The sequence below is a fragment of the Cucurbita moschata genome, unplaced genomic scaffold, assembly GCF_002738365.1.
Source record: "Cucurbita moschata cultivar Rifu unplaced genomic scaffold, Cmos_1.0 Cmo_Scf00005, whole genome shotgun sequence".
NCBI lineage: Eukaryota > Viridiplantae > Streptophyta > Magnoliopsida > Cucurbitales > Cucurbitaceae > Cucurbita > Cucurbita moschata.
This window is the reverse complement of record NW_019268521.1, coordinates 2959729-2977990: the sequence shown is the minus strand read 5'-3', so window position 1 is coordinate 2977990 and position 18262 is coordinate 2959729. Positions and strand designations below refer to the sequence as shown.

Sequence of the window (18262 nt, the reverse complement as noted above, 5' to 3'; positions counted from 1 at the left end):
AGACGATGATTCATGGGCTTTGGCGACGTGGGCTTGGGTCTATTTTATTTAAAGTTTTCGGGTTGGGTTGGGTTGACCCAATAATTTAAATTTCGAACCCGAACCCGAACCCAACCCGAACTGGATCAGGTTCCAAAAAACAAACCCAACCTCAAGCTTTTTCCCATCCATTTTGTATTAGGTTTATGTTTCATATTTTTGTTAAATACACATGAAAATGTACTTTTTTAAATGTCTAAATTAATAGTTTCAATATAAATTTTAAATTAAAATTACGATAATTATTTAAATCTATAAATTTGAGTATAGGGATCGGTTTCAATTCTTTCCGCTAAAAATAATGTATTTAATTAAGTTTAATTCCATCCATTAACATATATAAAATTTAAAAAAAAATTCTAGATTAAATTACAACCTCGTCCCTATTATTTGAAGAAACTTCATAAATAGTTAGATCTCTCGGAGGACTAAAATGTCATTTACTTAAGGTGCTCTGCCTACGGAATGTAGTGGGCCGTAAGCCCACTTTACGACCCAATTCATTTCAACTATGGGCCGAGAAAGCCCACGAAGATCTTTCTTCCCCCAAAAGAGGAAGACAACGGCGACGCGGCTGAAAAACCTCAGGGTTCCCCGATCTTCACTGCAGAATGGACTTGGCCACCAAATTTCTTCGCACTGTAACCAGCGCCACCAACAACAACACCCTAATCAACGTCTGTTTGGTCATTTCCTTTGGCGCATTGAGCGCAAGATCAATCAAGCAGCAGCGGGAAATCGAAGCTCTGGAGGCTGAGAAAGATTCGCTTCTCAATTCCAATAAATCGCTGAAGAAAACCATGTGGGATTGGAAGCAACAGCTATACTCTGATGCCTCAACAGATTCCGCTTTGGTACCTCTCGCCAGGATCAAAGCTATCTATGGCGAAGCTCCGGTATCCCCGTCCGGTAATATACGCCTTCCTTCTTTCTTCGCTCTCTTGTTCTCTGATCTATTCTTTGTTTTTTTGATTTTCTGCTGTTGGAAGTGTGTGTGTTTAGTAGAATTTGGAAATTTTTGCTAGTTTTTTAAGGAAATGGTACAAGGATTTATCCATATAGGACTCGTGTTAGAAATTGAGTTCGTCGTCGGGACATTCCAAGCACTTGAAACTCCCTTGGAAAATTATTGGCTTCCATTACCACTTCATCTATCATTGTTGGCCTGATTTTTCTCATTGTCGAATTCTGAAGTTCAATGTTGTCATAATGGATTAACGCGTTCTTGGTTGTCATTGATTCTAATTGTCTAAGAACTAGCAGCCAAAACCAAAAGATTATGGATCTAAAGAGAATGGTTGTCATCACCATTATAGGCAAATAAGTGTTTGAGAATTGAATGTTCTATTATTGGATGCTGTAATTGATGACCAAATTTAAGATAAAAGAATGAACCAAAATCCGGTCAAGCCTAAAGCCACTATATACTTGTTTGTCATTAGGAGAAGAATTTGTGGATAGTATAAGATGCATAAAACTTTACCCAGAAAACATGGTTATTCAACTGTGATTTTGTGAGATCCCACATCGGTGGGAGAGGAGAACGAATCATTCTTTATAAGGGTGTGGAAACCTCTCCCTAGGAGACGCTTTTTTAAAACTTTGAGGGAAAGCTCGAAAGTGGAAGCTCCAAGAGGACAATACCTGCTAGCAGTAGGCTTGGGCTGTTACAAATGGTATCAGAGCCAGACACCGAGTGATTTGCCAGCGAAGAGGCTGAGCCCCGAAGAGGGTGGACATGAGATGGTGTGCCAGCAAGGATGCTACCCCGTGAAGGGGGTAAATTAGGGGGTCCCACATTGATTGGAGAAGGGAACAAGTGTTAGGTAGGACGCTGGGCCCGAAGGAGGTGGATTGTGAGATCCTACATCGGTTGGGGAGGAGAACGAAACATTCTTTATAAGGGTGTGGAAACCTCTCCCTAGCAGATGCATTTTAAAAAACCTTGAGGAGAAGCCCGAAAAGGACAATATTTGTTAGCGGTGGGCTTGGGCTTGGGCTGTTATAGGAAGGAGATACTTTAAAAGCTTATATGGAAAACGAAGTAATTTCTCCTGCTCGGAATTTAAAGAGGGCACTCCAATTGAAGTTAATTGCGAAGGTAGAATAGTCACAAAAGGAGATGGAAGGGGAAAATAAAAAAGAACATTGAACTTCTCTAAATCTCAGACTTCTTCCCCATATCTCTCCCTATTATTATAACTCTGTTAATATCAGATCGTGACTCTTAGTCCTAGACTGCATTCTTCCCTAGAATCACTGTTTTTCATTAGAATTGATTCCATACCGAAGCTGCATTGGACTATCCTTGGTTGAGAAACAAAAAACCGAAAAATTTGATGTAGAGGAAAAGTGCTTCACAAACCTTTCTGCCCAAGGAGAAGAAAACTAGTAATGGCTTTGTGTTTCCTTTGGATTCCCACATAAATGAGCACCAACTTGGTTGTAAAATCATCAATGGACATGGCATCTTCCTTGTAGTCTCTCTATTCTATTTAGTTAAGGCACACCAATCAGCAGAAACGATCGGTTTTTATGGGTCGGTTATGTTTCCAAATTAAGAGTGATAAGTTTCTAGGTAGCAAGGAAACCAGTCCACCATCGAGTCGTGATTTAGTTTGTTTTAGTTTCGTCAACCGTGTGATAATAATACCCCGTGGACGATGACTGTAGTTTTTATTTCACAACTTGTGTGGAGTTATAAAGATCTTTACTCCAGAACTGGTAATCATGTTAACATGACTCAAATGTCTGCTTTTAGTAGAAACGGATCGTCAGCCCAAGTATAGACTGGATGAAAAAAAACCATTCAAATGCATGTTTGATGCAAAACTCTTACCTTTTTTCTTGTTGAATCCATTCATAACAATGTTGGTAATGCATAAAACGATTACCTATGATAACCAGTTTTAAGTCTCAATTGAGATTTTAGGTCAAATTCCATCCATCTTATTTAGTTCAAGTGTTAGAACATATGAACCAAATACTCTTGAAAGAGCTTTGTCAAGCTCGATAACGAAAAGAAGACCAGACCGACTTGGAATGACTTTTTAACGACACTTAGAAAGCCATTCTAAACCGGTCCAAAATCATAGTCGGATCTTTCAACACTGTTCTATAAGCTATAGATTTCAACACTGATCCAATTCCTTATGGACTGATACAGGAGCAGAACAAGCTGCAACCGGAGATGCAAATTCACAAGGCTCCAAACTCATGGTTTAATCTTAGTTTATTAGTTAGTTGACTCTAGTTTCTGAAGTTTTGTTCCCAAGTTCATGTTCATTTGCCATTAACCCCTCGAGAATAAAGCAGCTATTTAGTACTGTGGTCAAAAGCTCTAAGATACAATCTTTTACATCTATTTTATAATATATTATCAAAAAATGAAAAATATAATACAAAAATAGTTTAGAAGTTCTATTTTGCTCTATATACGTTACAATTTTTTACCAACTATTAAAGAAAAATATCAAAATATTACTAATATAGACATTGATTATTTATCTATTTTTGTAAAATTGAAGATATTATATTTTCTTCTAGCTTTGATATTTTACTTATTTACATTTTCATTATGATAATTTGTGGTAAATTCTTTTTGTTGGTAAAAAAAATAGATATTGCTGCTATTAATGAGTTGTGTACGTGAAACCCTTTTAAGAAAAAGCATTATAAAAAATTATATTAAAAAAAAAAGATTAAAAAAATCGACAAACCTGAATTAAAGTCAAATATTTTTATTGCATGCATCCATCCGACGGTCAAAAGATAGCCAATATCTATAAATAAGAATGAATGGAAAGGTTTGAAAAGTGGGGAAGCCGTGATGAAATTGCGCTCTTTAGCATTCCCACATCGGAATTGCGTTGCGTTTTCGCCTAATACATTATAGATTGTGCTATCTTATTTATTATGTACGATTTATTTGAGATTAATAAATGTGTATATATATATTAATTGATTATTGAAAGGAAAAGTAACAGCCTTGTTTTTCCGGTTCATTTATTTGCTAATAATGTTTCATTAAATCGCATTAATATATTCGACGGTTCCTAAAAACTTCCAAAACGCTTCTATTATTTTATTTTTCTTGTTTATTAAATTATTGTCTTTTATTTATCATTTGCTACTATTTTTAATATATTTATTCTAATATAAGTAAATTTTAGATTTATTTCATTTTAATTATTGGATTGGGAAAAAAAAAAATACTAGAATTGAAACGAAAAATAAATAAAATTAATCAAAATGAGAGATAATATTGAAATAATTTTATAAAAAAACATGCGTCAAATTCTGTGATCCGTCAAAAACAAGGAACCAACGGCTGAGATTCGTCTAACGTGTCGTTGACGGTTTGACCTTCTTTAGTAATGGACACGTGTAAAGTGGGAGCCACAATCCCCAAGCCTTTTGGTGCGTGTAAAAGGGAGGAGAGAATATAAGCCAAGAGCCATTAGCCATAGCCATAGCCATAGCCATAGCGATAGCCATGCCCTTGCGCTTGCCGTTCTCTTTTATGAGCACAGAGACCCTTAGAACAAACGAAAGCTCAAGCCATAGACGTGACAAACTGAAGCGTGTTTAGGATTTCAATGAATTAGTGAGAGAATTTCGAGTACGATCCTTGGCGGATGCCATGCCTTCTGCGTTTTTTTCGGGTTCAAATTCATCCGTTTCATGTACTCTAACTTCTAGCTGCTAAACCATTTTCTCAGGTCCCAACTACGCTCAATTGAGCGTTTTCCAATTCCGATTTCAGGTTGGAGGTTTTTTGTTAAATCGGAATTTCGGTTTGATTGGGATTTTGCGGTCGGTCATTCGGTCATCTGAGGTCTGAAGCGAGAGAGATGGAGGAGGCTTGGTTGTGCCAGTGGAGCACCATTAGATCTCTCTTCGCGATTCTTCAATGGTGGAGTTTCAATGTCACCGTCATTATCATGAACAAGTGGATCTTTCAGGTATTGCTGAATTTCCGCTGTTTTCTTCCATTTCTTGTTTAGTTCTTTCTCGATTCGGTTGCTTCCAGTTCAATTTATTCGTGTTTTTATTCCTTGGATGTTTAGCGTCGTTGTGAATTTGATCTGTTTGTTTTCTGCAGAAATTGGATTTTAAATTTCCTCTAACAGTGTCTTGCATTCACTTCATCTGCTCCGCCATTGGAGCGTATATAGCGATTAAAGTGTTGAAAGTTAAGCCGCTGATTTCTGTTGACCCTCAAGATCGGTGGAGAAGGATATTCCCCATGTCGTTTGTGTTTTGTATCAACATAGTTTTGGGGAATGTGAGCTTGCGTTATATTCCGGTGTCTTTCATGCAGACAATAAAGTCCTTCACTCCTGCAACAACCGGTACGCTTTTGAATTTATATTGTTTGGTGATTATCTGTTCTTTGTCATTGTTCTAAGTTTCTTTGATTTTTGCAATTTCAATGTAAAATTGTGTGGTTACATTCATTGTTCTTGACTTAAATTGGTTGTAAACAGTTGTCTTACAATGGCTTGTATGGAGAAAGTACTTTGACTGGAGAATATGGGCAGCTTTGATACCCATTGTTGGAGGAATTCTTCTTACTTCTGTGACTGAGATGAGCTTTAACATGTTTGGGTTCTGTGCTGCCTTATTTGGTTGTTTGGCTACCTCAACAAAGACCATCCTTGCTGAGTCCTTATTGCATGGATACAAGTTTGACAGGTACTACTGCCCTTATGCGTGGTTAATTCATTTTGGATTTCAAGTTTCATCCTGAATTCCTGGGTGTTGCATTCTTTTTATGGGTTTAGATGGATAGCTGTTGCTTAAAAACCCCGATTAAGAAATACCCTTAAGGAACAGATATCTGATATGTGTTCAGTATCGTTCATGCAATTAGTAGGACCATAGATACTGAAAAGTTAATTCCCTGTCAGGTATAAATTAAAACCCTGCAAAGACTTCCAAAGAGAATGTGTTCTTAAGTATGCAGCAGTGGTTAGTTTTGGTTGGATGAATTGGAAAAAATATTGAAAGTGTTCCCTAGTCTACAATGAATTGGTAGAGCAGTGCAAGCCAATGAATTAGTATATACTTTCTTCATTGTTCTTAGTTGTAACAGCCCAAGCCCACCGCTTGTAGATATTGTCCGTCCTCCCTTGGAGGCCAACTTCAACTTCACGGTTTTAAAACGCATCTACTAGGGAGAGGTTTTCACACTCTTATAAGGGATGCTTCATTCCCCTCTCAAACAGATGGGAGATCTCACCCCCCTTAGGAGCTCAGTGTCCTCGCTGGCACACCACTCGGTGTCTAGCTCTGATACCATTTGTAATATAGACCAAGCCCACGATTTGCAGATATTGTTCTCTTTGAGCTTTTCCTTCTGGGTTTCCTCTCAAGGTTTTTGAACGCGTCTGCTAGGGAGAGGTTTACACACCCTTATAATTCGTTTTCCTCTCCAACCAATATGGGATCTCACAATCCACCCCCCTTGGTGGCCCAACGTCCTCACTGGCACACTGCCCAGTGTCTGGCTCTGATACCATTTATAACAGCCTAAGCCACCGTGAGCAGATATTATCATCTTTGGGCTTTCCCTTCAATGGCTTCCTCTCAAGGTTTAAAGCACGTTTTAAAAACCTTGAGGGGAAGCCCGAAAGGAAAAGCTCAAAGAAATATCTGCCAGAAGTGAGCTTGGGCAGTTACATTTGCTTTCATCCAGCAGCCTTTTCTCTCACTGTTTTTTGTTCTTTTTGGATCTGTAAAGAGAACATTACCATCTCTGAAGATCAATTCTGCCATTACTAGTAATTTGTTCTTTGCTGCAGTCTGTATTATTCTCTCTTTAGCAATTCAACCTTTTTGATTTTCTATCGACTCCTGTCAATGTTATCAAAATGCCGTGCTGTTGGTTCCCTTTCTCGCATCCTTCTCTTTTCGTTGTAACGTAAAATAGTAACCTTCAGCTACTGATGAATGATATTCTTGGTGCTGGATTCTTATAATGGGAAGAACGACTACCTTAGTTAGGTATTGTGTCATATGTCCACCCCCACCAATGGTTGACATTTTGATACTCATCAGTCACTCGTATTACAATACAATTTATTACAATCCTTTTCTTCTAAGTTGCATGCGTTCTCACACTGTGGCACGTTTTGGCCTCCTTCACAACAGGACTCAAAATTATGAGAATAACAACGGAACCAATTATGGATGCCTTTTAAGATCACATAATTGAACGAATACATGTAGTGTTGAATTTTCTTTCAATGTTTTTAATATCGAACGTTGAATCATTAAAAATTTACTGTTTTTTTACAAGTATTTTCATTAGGTGTTGCATTTAATTTAGTACGATTGATATTATTCAGTCTTCTTGTTTGTAATCTTGATTTTATAAATACAATCCTTATAAACATGAACATTTGAATGGCTTCAATTATGTACGTGATATGCATACATGGCATTGATGGTTAAATGAAATGGCTTCTTCCTCCGACGTATATTATAATATGACATGGTTCAGTTATCAGTAGTTGATCTTTATTTAATATATAGTGATTGAACTTTTAAATCTTTTCCAATGAAACCCTCTTTTCCCCGAACCCTTACTGGTTTTCATTTTCCATTGATTCTCTACCATCCAACGAATAATCATCTGTGTTATTGGTTCTTTGTTCTTCTGTTGTTTCATATATGTTTTGCTAATAATGTTGGATCTTTGGTGTTTGTTTTCTTTTGGACACACCAGCATAAATACAGTGTATTACATGGCGCCGTTCGCGACCATGATCTTGGCAGTACCTGCAATGCTCCTTGAAGGTAACGGTGTTCTCGATTGGCTTCACACTCACGAGTCAATTTCCTCGTCACTCATCATCATTTTCAGCTCTGGGGTGATGGCTTTCTGTCTTAACTTCTCCATATTTTATGTGATTCATTCTACCACTGCTGTGACGTTCAATGTTGCTGGAAACCTAAAGGTAAGATCTGCTTGATCCAATTTCCATGGATGTTAATCTTAAAGACCATTATAATTGCATTCTCCCTACACAAATTTCCTAATGCGTTCATTTGAATTTGCATTTTGCTCAGGTAGCTGTTGCTGTTCTTGTTTCATGGTCGATATTTCGAAACCCGATTTCAATGCTTAATGCAGTTGGATGTGCAATTACACTTCTGGGTTGTACATTCTATGGCTATGTAAGACATCTTATCTCACAGCAGCCACCCGGAACCCCTCGAACCCCTAGAACACCTCGGACCCCTCGGAGTCGGATGGAGCTGCTCCCCCTTGTAAATGATAAATTGGATGATACGGTCTAATTGGTTTCGTTGCGGTTGAAGTCTTGGTAGTTGGCACACGGGTAGTAGAGAAAAGGAGTACTAAAAAATACAAAAAAAGCAGAATACTGGGGCTTGTTCGTTCTGTCCACCTGCTTTAGGCGAACTTCGATTTTTTTTTCTTCATCATAACTCTATCTTTTTATCTCCCTGCCACATATATCGTTGTTTGTAGCTTTAGCATATCAATGAGAGACTGATATTACCTCTTCCTTTGCTAGTTATCCCACGTATCTGTGATTATAGAGGCAATTATTGTTAAGAGTTCCAATCAATTTTGTTCTTAAGCTTGCTTTCCATTCAAATTCTGCAACCAAAACATAAAACTATTCCCAGATTTCTGATGCTGAACTTGCTCTATTGCTTGGGACTCAACACAGTTTTCAAGTTCATCTGAATGGATGAATTATTAAATTTTGTTAGCCTGAAAGATCTGAAGTTCGGATCAAGTTCGGATCATTCCAACTTTGATGGAGTGTTCTAAGGTCATCTAGCTTATCTAACGTTTAGTTACAGGGTTAAGGTAAGATTAGAGACAACTAAGCAAGAAGCCAGAAGTTCTTCTGCCACCTGGTGTTGATAAGGTAACCTCCCATGCCATTGCTCTGTTTTCTAACTCCAATTGTACAGCAATCGGCATGGCTGATGCACTGTTCCACAAGCTGCTCTGAGCTGCTGGTCCCACAGAAGCTGCAAGGAAATGACCATGTCGACCAGGTTAGTATTCATGATCATTCATACTTTTTACTGCTTTTGTTTTTTTGGATGAAAAAAGGGCCAAGATAAGATAATGAATGGGTTGGTACCCACCATCCAAACAGAGAAGGCTTTTTCTGGGGCACCACCAAAACAGATGCCTCAAGCTTCTTCACTTGGCTCAAAATTGTCTCTAGTTTCGGGCCTTGTATCACCAGTGCTTCAACTTCCACCTGAAATTTTGCACCAGAAATAAGAAAAAGTCACCCACAGAACCCAACACCGCACTGATGTAATACTTAAAAAGATGGTTCCACCTCGATTTCCCCTTTCCTTTGTCATTTACAAATGGCCCTCGAATCTGGATGATGAGGGAGCACTAGGAAAGGGCTAGCTAGTAGCCACTATGCTTTCTTTTACCCTTCATTTCATTTATTAACACATGCATTGGAGGGGAAACCAAGGATAGAAAATCCAGGTAAAACCCATTAAGCACTAGGACTAGGAGGATATATAATAGTTCATCCAAAACCTTCCTACTTCATATATTCAGTCTAAAGATGAAAATGCAAATTAAAGGCTAACTAAAGGATCAAAAACAGAAGTTATATACCTCAGGTCTAGAAGCTTTGCAGAGGTAGCCAAGAGAGTTGGCAAGAAATGACGAGGAAGAAGAATGAGAAGGCGTTTCAGAGAGGAGCTTGTTTGAGTGAGAAACAACGTGAAGAAGAGTGAGGAAATCACCATTATTGGCCACATGGGTTAGAGCCCACATCATAGCATGCTTGGACTGCGATGTATGATCTACCACAACCATCACCCTCTTCTTATTACCGTACTTCTCAAACCCTTCCATTGTCGCTCAGTTTAAAGCTTCTTTTGCTGCCAGCCAGCCAACTTTTCTTGTAGTAGGGTAAAACTCAAACCCCACCTCTTTCAAGCCTCTCTTTCACCTTTGGTTGCCTTAAAAATTGAACCCCTTTTTTCACTAGGAAGATGGTAGTTGGTTGGTTATATAGAATCTTTAGTTTTTTACTTTTAGGAGAGAGAGAGAGAGAAAGAAGGAGAGTTGGAATGGAATGGGGTTGAGATGGGACAGAGTGATAAATACAAAGCCATGATTTAGAACTTTTTTTTGAGTCACGGGAGTCACTGAAGCTGATGGTGGGTGGCTTTTACAGATTACCTGAAACATCGATGCAAATAAGAAGAGTACCGTACCCCGCAAACTGGCTATTTTGATGGTGACAGGGAAGACTCTCTCTACTGTAACCATCTTGCATCTTTTGCTAATCGTTTCAAAAATCTTATCATTACCAAGAAAGCTTTATTAGGGATGGGAAGGGAAGGGAAAGGTCTTTCAAAGAGATGAACTAACAGGGTAAAAAATGGCCAATTCTCATTGAAAGAAATGGTTGGGGAGTTCCGTCAGGACACGACTAGGCCTACTTTTTGAAAAGCCTAATTTTATTGGAACTTTTTCTTAATACACCGACAGGCATTAATGCAAAGGGCGGATTTTTTGTTCATCAAAATTTTCAGTCCAGATTCAAGAAGAGCTTGACATGCATGGCAGATATGAAATGCATTGGTTAAACTACAAATTTCTTTCATTTTCCACCTTCCCACACCCCTAACCTATTTATGAAAGAAAGTAAGAGGTCCTTTTAACTTTTAGAATCAATGAGATAACATTGATTTTGACTAAGTTAGCTACAACAAGAAGGCATACACTCTAGAGTTCAATTTAGGCCAATTTTGCTGATAACTAATTCAAACAAAATTCAATTACAAATTTAGTCTTATAACTTAGATATTTTTTTTAAACATTTTCTTTTAAACAAAATTGAAATTTTATAATTAAAATTAAAATTTTTATATAATAAACCAAATTTAAAAAAAGAAAAACCAAATGTCAAAAATCTATTAGGTAAAATTGAAATGAAAGTTTGAAAATCTATCAAGTAAAATTGAAATGAAAATCTATTAAACATTTTTTAAAGTTAAAAGAGATTATCTAAATAAATACATAGAAACCACTCATTTCACAATGGCAACCCACATGCCAACCAAATCGTGAGTAATGGTCTACTAAGAAGTATTTTTCAAGAGAGTAATAGTGGGGGCATGTTTGACTGCACCCATTTTTGTGGGTTAAGTCACAATCATACTAGAAAAAAGTAATTTTTGACTCACACGGTGTACAAAAGTTGTGGTGGCATGCAAGTGTCGGTAATGTATGACCAAAGAAGACAATGCATCATCTAACACACCAAAAAAAGTGAGCAAAATCGCCAAACTCAAGCGCAAGCAAGAATAGAGCGACATTCCTATCAAGAGTATTAGAGATGACCTCAATGAAGGTCGAAGTGGATCTCCAAGCCATAACTTTGAAAGTCAAAGTTTTGTCACGAGTTTTGACAAGTGGCTCTAGAGTTGAACAAAAAAACCAAAAACAAATTCAGCATAAAATGTTCATCATTGCCCGACTAAAACAAAGGGTTTATGTCATCTGCTTTGAAGGCTTTCCTCTTACTTCCGTGGGTGGGAAAGTCTAGACTAGGGTTGACAAAGTTCACATTAATATAGATGTAACCTCACCAAATTTAGAGTCAAACGAACACCAAACAAACATTCCAATTGTGGCCATTTTGAAGTGCATGGTGTCAAATCAAAATATTAACGTCAAAGTTTGTTGTGAGTTTTGAAAGCATGACTGACCTCTAAATCTTTTACCCTGGCACCTGAACTGAAGAAACACAATGGTTTTCCGTATCTCTTTGTGGCAACAATGAATAATACCTTAAGAATGGTTGGTTGCTGACTCCTTCAGCAACACAAATCTGAAAGGGAACCAATAACGAATCAACAGAGTGGAAATTAAGTTATATGTCATTAGTAGTAGATGAGCCAGAAGCACGCACCTTATATAGAAATGGCCGAGTATCTCCGTTGATGGTGGTCGTATAAAAAAGACCTGTAGCCTATCCAAAAGTATTAGGGAGAACAGGACTGCTACCTATAGTTCAAGGATAAAACAAGTGAATAAATCATTGTATTCTGTAAAATTCCTACAAAAAGAAATCAATTCCACAAGTAAGCACTCTTACTATTGCTGGTCAAAATTATGGGTCCCTTTCCTGTGTCAACAATCTCTTGAATTGCAGAAACAAAACCAGGATCCTCAAGAAAAATGATATCCACGTCCTCTAAAATAATTAAAAGGCTTAGCTTCAACTTGGTTGCTGGTGCTTACAGATTCGATGAATTCAAATTCTCCAACACCTTTAATGTAATCTTTAGAATCATTGTCTGATAAAGGGATGAGTTCAATCACCTTAGTCGCTAAACATTTGGCTGGTGTACTCTCTTGAAGAGAACAACACTTCCCAATAAAATTGTTCTTCGACCCCTGGAAATGTTTTACTGACATATAATATAATCATCTTTTCAGTCACTATTAAAAAGATTTATGGCCAGCCAAAAGGAGAATTTGATAAAGAGCTAATTTTACAGTAATATCACAATGTCCCAATTTGATGCTCTTTTTTGAAGGAAAAATCAGCAATACAGATTCACCAGACAACGAAATTAAATTTTTTTTTTTCTTTCTAATACCATTCTCTTCAAGGAGTAACCAAACACATGCAGAACGAGCAATGCCATAAAGTTCAAGAAAGAAATTATAACATGGAGAAATCCAAGCCAAAATTTAAATAGAACGAACCATTTTAGCTGATGAGATTGTAAAGCCTCTCCAATCATCTGCTCGAGAACAGCTCCCGATTGAATGACAGATGCACTGAACTGAAGAAGAATATATTAGACACAGTCAAGTTTTTTTTTTTTTTTAATAAGAAACAATATTTATACTTTATATTTATATTCATAATCCATCAATCAAAAATGGAGTTACTACACACGCTGGAGGTAGAGGAGACCAGCACTAAGGGATCCATTGCAAAAAAGACCATCCATCAAGGTTGAACAAAAGAGCACTGTGGTTATTAACAATCGAAGTCCCTTGATTTCTTTGTATCCATAAAAGCAACAACAACAAAAGTTTTTAAAAAAAAAGAGTAGTCCAGACTCCAAGCAAACTAGAAACAGTGCAAAGTTGGCAAATTTTGAGTAGATAAATTGGCATATAGAATAAAAACACTCAGCAAACTCATACTCAATTAGTCTTTCCTAGATAACAAATATTCCTCAAGTAAACATTCAACTCATAGGACAAATGAACAATAAAAAAAATAAAAACAAAAACTATTTGATATTCGAGAATATATGCCATTCTAATATGATAATTTGCAAGAATTAAAGACGAATTCCACTAAAAATATGGCACAGCTGCACCTCAAAACAAATTTTCAGTTGCCTTCATAGCCATCTAACACCATACAAGTAGCAAATATTCAGAAGAGATGTGGAGGTGGAATAAAATGGCAAAGAAACATACAACGGCCAAAAGAATGATTTATTTACTTGTATTTACAACGATGAACAAAAACAACCCAACAGAGTTTCACAAAACCAGCTTCAACTTAATTTTAAGATATCATCAAGACTAAAAAGAAGAAACTGCATAGACAAGACACATTGTTTCAATGAAAAGTACAAAATCTAAACAACGTAAACATAGATCAGGTGATAATAGTGAGTTTCTGCATACCCCAGATGATCCCGTGATGAGGAGAATATTCTTCAGGCTATCATCTCTTTAGACACCAAAGATACCTATAGAAAACTACCACTGAAATGTTGAAACATTTAGAAATGCAAGAAGCCATTCATAAGAATGAATGATGCATTAATCGAATAACAATAATATAATGCAAGACATTACAGAACTATGAAGGTTTAAAACTACTAATTCCTCATGTAAATTATGAATCGACCACACTTCAAGTTTGCTTGTCAATGGAAGTAATAAACTGACAGCAGCAACTAAATGAGCAGTAAAGGAACCAAGTGATATATTAAAATCCCATATCCTTAAATGGAGGAATATTATAATCGTGAAACGAATAAGTGAAATGAGCACACATTTGCAGTAGGTATCATACACTGAAGCCATTAGTCTTCGCAGCATTTTCAAATTATGGTCAACAGCTCTGCCTAGCATGCTTCTTCCACCTCTCGTATCAATTAATTCTCTCGGTAGTTAAAAAGAAACGTTCACAATAAAATTAAGCAGGAAAATGGCAGGAAAAGATGGGGGAATATACTAAAATTCAACCCACAACACAGAACAACATGTAAAATTTTAAACTTTTAAGAAAGTTTATCGTTGTGTAAAATAGAAATACGTAACTGTTAGACTTCAATATCATAATTAAGGCAGGCAGCGTTTGAGAGGAAGGGGGTAAATGTAAATAAAAGTCATGGTTCTCTAGGAACAAGAAGAGAGATCAAAGAACTTAATCATTCATAATTAGTAACAACCTGTCCTGAAGAAATCTACTTTGATGCTCAAGAATTGGCCTTTCTGCAGAATCACTAAACCCAAGTGTTTTATTCAGGTTACCATCCTGATAATAATTCACGAGAAGTAGATGATAAGCTCAAAAATAGACATCGGCAGGTTACAATTTGTGAAATTTAAATTGAAACAGTTCAACTTTCAAAAGTAGAGAAAGAAAGAAAGAAACACTTGAATGCAGGATGAAATATACCATTTCTGCACTTTTTAGGAGGTGATGGAGCACTATTTCCTTGTCAGCATCCTGCATAAAGTTGACATTAACTCTTTAATATTGACCACAACTCTTTTGTGGAAACACTCATACTCTTTATTAAGACCAAGAGATTATAAGACACTCTTTAGAGGATACTACTACATTTTTCTTTTCTTAGATGAAAAACTTGGTGGAGTGGAAGGGTATTTATATATGGTCTAGATTTATTTCTGAAGTATCTAGATATCTAAATCTTTTTAGAACATTCAAAACTTCTAGATAATAGACTCGTAAAATTATTGAGTTTGACCTTATTAGGCTAGTGATAATCTTTTAACATCCCCCCTCAACACTAACACTCATTCACTGTACCATATTGGTCATCCGTCTTCTATAATAGTTGCGTTGACGTACTTAGGATTTGACTTTTGGATTTTATTGGTCATTTGTCTTCTCTAATAGTTGCGTTGACATACTTACGATTTGCCTTTTGGATTCTTTAGGACCACCTAAGTTGTTGAGGTGTCATTTCCTTTTCACCGAGTTTGCTTAGTTGAGCATTTCTCGCTCACCAACATCAAGTGTCACTTGGATCTTCAAGCGCATCAACACTTGAATAAATGTGTGCAGCTTGCTTCCAGTCTTCTGTCGTAGAATTTCTTCAATGTTGTTCGAGAATGGTAAGACTTTCTTCTTCAATGCTTCATCAAAAGCTACATCTCTTGAAGTGTAGCATCTTCTACTTGTTGGATCACAACACTTCCACCCTTTTCTTTGATTGTCATATCCAACAAATACACACTTGACTGCTTTCTTGTCAAACTTGTTGTGTAGATGACTAGGCACAAATACGTAGCAAATTCAACCAAATACTCGAAAGTAGCTAAACGTGGAGGTGAAGGATATTACAAGACACTATCTACGACACTACTACACTTTTCTTTTCTTGGATGAAAATCGGGTGAAAACTTGGTGGAGGTGAAGGGTATTTACAGTAGATGCTAGATAATGTAGACCACACATTTGTGATCTTCTATCATATTTTTTGCATATTTGTGATCTTCTTATCTTATTTTTTAAGATATTCTAAATTTATTCCTAAAATATCTAGATATCTAAATATCTATTTCCAAAATGTCTAGATAGCTAAATCTTTCTATAAAACATTCTAAAAACTTTTTGATGGACTCGTACAGTTATTGAGTTCGGCCCTACTGGGCTAGTGATGAGTGCTTACTCAATGGGATCATGATCCATGGGCTCGGAGAAGAATCGGAGGGTGGCAACACATATGGAAGGTCGCCTAAACTTAAAGAGTTAACAAGCCTTCGAATACTGAAGAACAAGCTTTTTGTAATGTATGGCCATTATTTACAATATTTTCTGTCAGTGAATGTCCAATTTTTCCTGTTTGGAGATAGTTCATCATCCTGCTTGGTATTATCAATATTATCACCCTCGATTTTAAAAAAAAAAAAAAAAAAAAAAGCAAGGATAAATGCAACAATCACTTCATATACAAACTCCAAATTCAAGGGTGGAAATTTCAAAACCGAGATATAAACTAAAATCTCAACGAGTAGCACATCATGAAAACACGAACAGCAACTGATAGAACACAAGTTCACAATTGACATGCGGAACTTAAATTTGTGAGAGAGCAACAAAAGGCTATAAACTGACCTCTCTAATCATTTTTACCTACAGACGCATGTCGGGAATTGTCGGTGTTGCCTCTTCAGAATGAACAATTTTCTTATGTTCATGGCTCGCTTTGCCTTCGCCTGCTGTTTGTAAAACATAGTTATTTCATCTTGGAGATGACTATAGTTTGATTTAAAGGTGCAAACCTAGTCCAATTTGAAATTACCGAAAAAAAACATATCATATATCATATTTCAGGACCTAATTCCAGCATTTTCCTAATTCGCAACTCAAACATCGAGTAATTTTGTCTAATTGAACTACTCATGCTACAACGATTCTCGGACCTATCGACAATCATGAAGAAATTAGAGTAGTAATTTATCCAATTAAATCCACTTCACCTTCTTCGAACTTCTCGACTGAGGCGTCATCTTCCTCTTCGACTTCCTTTTCTTCTTGTTCCGACTCCCGCATAACTCCTCATCCTCACCGTAATTGTTCCTTCTCAGGATCGACTCCATTCTCCTCCTGTTCTTGACGGCGAACACTTCTGAGCAACCGTTTAACGATCTCAGTGGCGCCAACTTCCGCCGCATTCCCCGATTGCTCAGCCGGTCAGTCCATGAATTTACGCCTAATTGTCAGTGATCTGATTACTGAAATGTGGGTGCTAGGGTCGAGAATCTCTTAGAATGAGATTAAGCATTGTTCGTAACGAAACGTGATCCGGAGTACAGCAGGAACCTCGGGTGGGAAAAGGGAAGTTAAATTTGGAGGGAATCGGCTTGTTTGTTCCGGCGCTAACGATGATTGTTTTATATGTATTTATATACTTATGACACGTGTCGATTTTTATTAGATTGTAAATCAATTTGGACCGAGATCGAACCTGAGTGACACCCCAATTCCACCTCATTTTTTTTATTATTACTAGTACAAAACATATTTACTCCCTTTATATATTACATTAATTTAATATCGTAAATATTCGTGACATTAGTTACCAACATTAAATATTCTTAATCTTTGTAATAATTCTAAAAATGGGATTAGATTGAACCTATTTTCAAATGGGTCGATTTGACCCGACAAAAAAAATGTCAACCCACGAACTGATCCAACTCAAATTATAATATATATATATATATATATATATATATATATATCCAATCGTGCCTTTATAGTTTGAGTTTGATAGTCTAGATTGGTCGAGTTTTCAAATCATATGAACACTTCTTTAATATTATATTCTCCTAAACTTACTGGGATTACAAGCATGATTCCACTTAAAGTTGGAATTTCTTATCACTTATTTATCTAAACTAGCACGAGCTTAGATTTAAATAATTAACTAATTTACTTATTTTCTTTTGAAATCAACGAAAATTAATCATCTTTTAACGTCTTAAATATCAACAATAAAAAAAAAAAGTGATGAACTTAGCATTTTCAACGGGTGAACAAAATTTAACACTAAGACGCGTGAATGAGTTGTCTCGATAGGGCATTCATATATTAATGTTCATCTAGTATGTTTCATACTCCTACATTTCAAATATTGAATAGGAAACTTTAACCAATCACAAGCTGACACGTCACTAGTTTAAGTACATAAAAACATTGTATAAGCCAACGACAAATTCGTGTAATAAATATGACAAAAAAACAAACCCTAAATAATGTCGGTCCCACACAAGACCGACACAGTAATTGGGTTGGAAGAATTTGCCTCCAAGCCCAAGACCAAAGATATAGGCCCAACTCAAACAAGGCCCAAGCCCAAATGGTTTCCAAAGTTCACAAAGTCGGTCCCACACAATACCCATAAATAAAAAATTAAAATAAAAAAAAAGATAATTTTATCTACAATTAGGTCA

At 36.5% G+C, this 18262-nt stretch overlaps 3 protein-coding genes and 1 long non-coding RNA gene across 7 annotated transcripts; 2 read left to right on the top strand and 2 right to left on the bottom strand.

Annotated features, from left to right (window-relative positions):
* Positions 1–568: 568 nt before the first annotated feature.
* LOC111443531 lies at positions 569–3411 on the top strand. The gene is made up of 2 exons (XM_023081378.1): positions 569–948; positions 3206–3411. Exons 1-2 carry the CDS (start codon positions 651–653, stop codon positions 3262–3264), a joined length of 357 nt encoding a protein of 118 aa, XP_022937146.1. The 5' UTR covers positions 569–650; the 3' UTR covers positions 3265–3411.
* Positions 3412–4513: 1102 nt separating this feature from the next.
* Positions 4514–8639, top strand: LOC111443523 (UDP-galactose transporter 1-like). Of its 2 annotated transcripts, XM_023081368.1 has the most exons (6): positions 4515–4660; positions 4761–5003; positions 5144–5393; positions 5529–5736; positions 7772–8003; positions 8116–8639. In XM_023081368.1, exons 2-6 carry the CDS (start codon positions 4893–4895, stop codon positions 8344–8346), a joined length of 1032 nt encoding a protein of 343 aa, XP_022937136.1. In that variant the 5' UTR covers positions 4515–4660; positions 4761–4892; the 3' UTR covers positions 8347–8639. The 2 variants fall into 2 exon arrangements, with proteins under 2 accessions (XP_022937135.1, XP_022937136.1); XM_023081367.1 differs by having other exon boundaries at positions 4514–5003.
* A 62-nt stretch (positions 8640–8701) lies between these two features.
* Positions 8702–12852, bottom strand: LOC111443527. Of its 3 annotated transcripts, XM_023081372.1 has the most exons (7): positions 12398–12490; positions 12171–12269; positions 11985–12079; positions 11782–11903; positions 9674–10246; positions 9175–9293; positions 8702–9054 (listed from the first exon to the last, which is right to left on the bottom strand). In XM_023081372.1, exons 5-7 carry the CDS (start codon positions 9914–9916, stop codon positions 8904–8906), a joined length of 513 nt encoding a protein of 170 aa, XP_022937140.1. In that variant the 5' UTR covers positions 9917–10246; positions 11782–11903; positions 11985–12079; positions 12171–12269; positions 12398–12490; the 3' UTR covers positions 8702–8903. The 3 variants fall into 3 exon arrangements, with proteins under 3 accessions (XP_022937140.1, XP_022937141.1, XP_022937142.1); XM_023081373.1 differs by lacking the exons at positions 12171–12269; positions 12398–12490 and adding an exon at positions 12788–12852; XM_023081374.1 differs by lacking the exon at positions 12171–12269.
* A 24-nt stretch (positions 12853–12876) lies between these two features.
* LOC111443535 lies at positions 12877–17174 on the bottom strand. The gene is made up of 4 exons (XR_002710517.1): positions 16787–17174; positions 16422–16522; positions 13733–13813; positions 12877–13006 (listed from the first exon to the last, which is right to left on the bottom strand). It is a non-coding gene; the product is annotated as an uncharacterized LOC111443535 (long non-coding RNA).
* Positions 17175–18262: the final 1088 nt, after the last annotated feature.

Coding starts and splice junctions, on each gene's coding strand:
- LOC111443527 (XM_023081373.1), bottom strand. CDS start 9,916: ATGGAAGGGTTTGAGAAGTACGGTAATAAGAAGAGGGTGATGGTTGTG. Junction 9,294..9,673: donor GCAAAGCTTCTAGACCTGAG/GTATATAACTTC, acceptor GCAAAATTTCAG/GTGGAAGTTGAAGCACTGGT. Junction 9,055..9,174: donor AAGCCTTCTCTGTTTGGATG/GTGGGTACCAAC, acceptor ATTTCCTTGCAG/CTTCTGTGGGACCAGCAGCT.
- LOC111443531 (XM_023081378.1), top strand. CDS start 651: ATGGACTTGGCCACCAAATTTCTTCGCACTGTAACCAGCGCCACCAAC. Junction 949..3,205: donor AGCTCCGGTATCCCCGTCCG/GTAATATACGCC, acceptor GGACTGATACAG/GAGCAGAACAAGCTGCAACC.
- LOC111443523 (XM_023081367.1), top strand. CDS start 4,893: ATGGAGGAGGCTTGGTTGTGCCAGTGGAGCACCATTAGATCTCTCTTC. Junction 5,004..5,143: donor TGAACAAGTGGATCTTTCAG/GTATTGCTGAAT, acceptor TGTTTTCTGCAG/AAATTGGATTTTAAATTTCC. Junction 5,394..5,528: donor CTTCACTCCTGCAACAACCG/GTACGCTTTTGA, acceptor GGTTGTAAACAG/TTGTCTTACAATGGCTTGTA.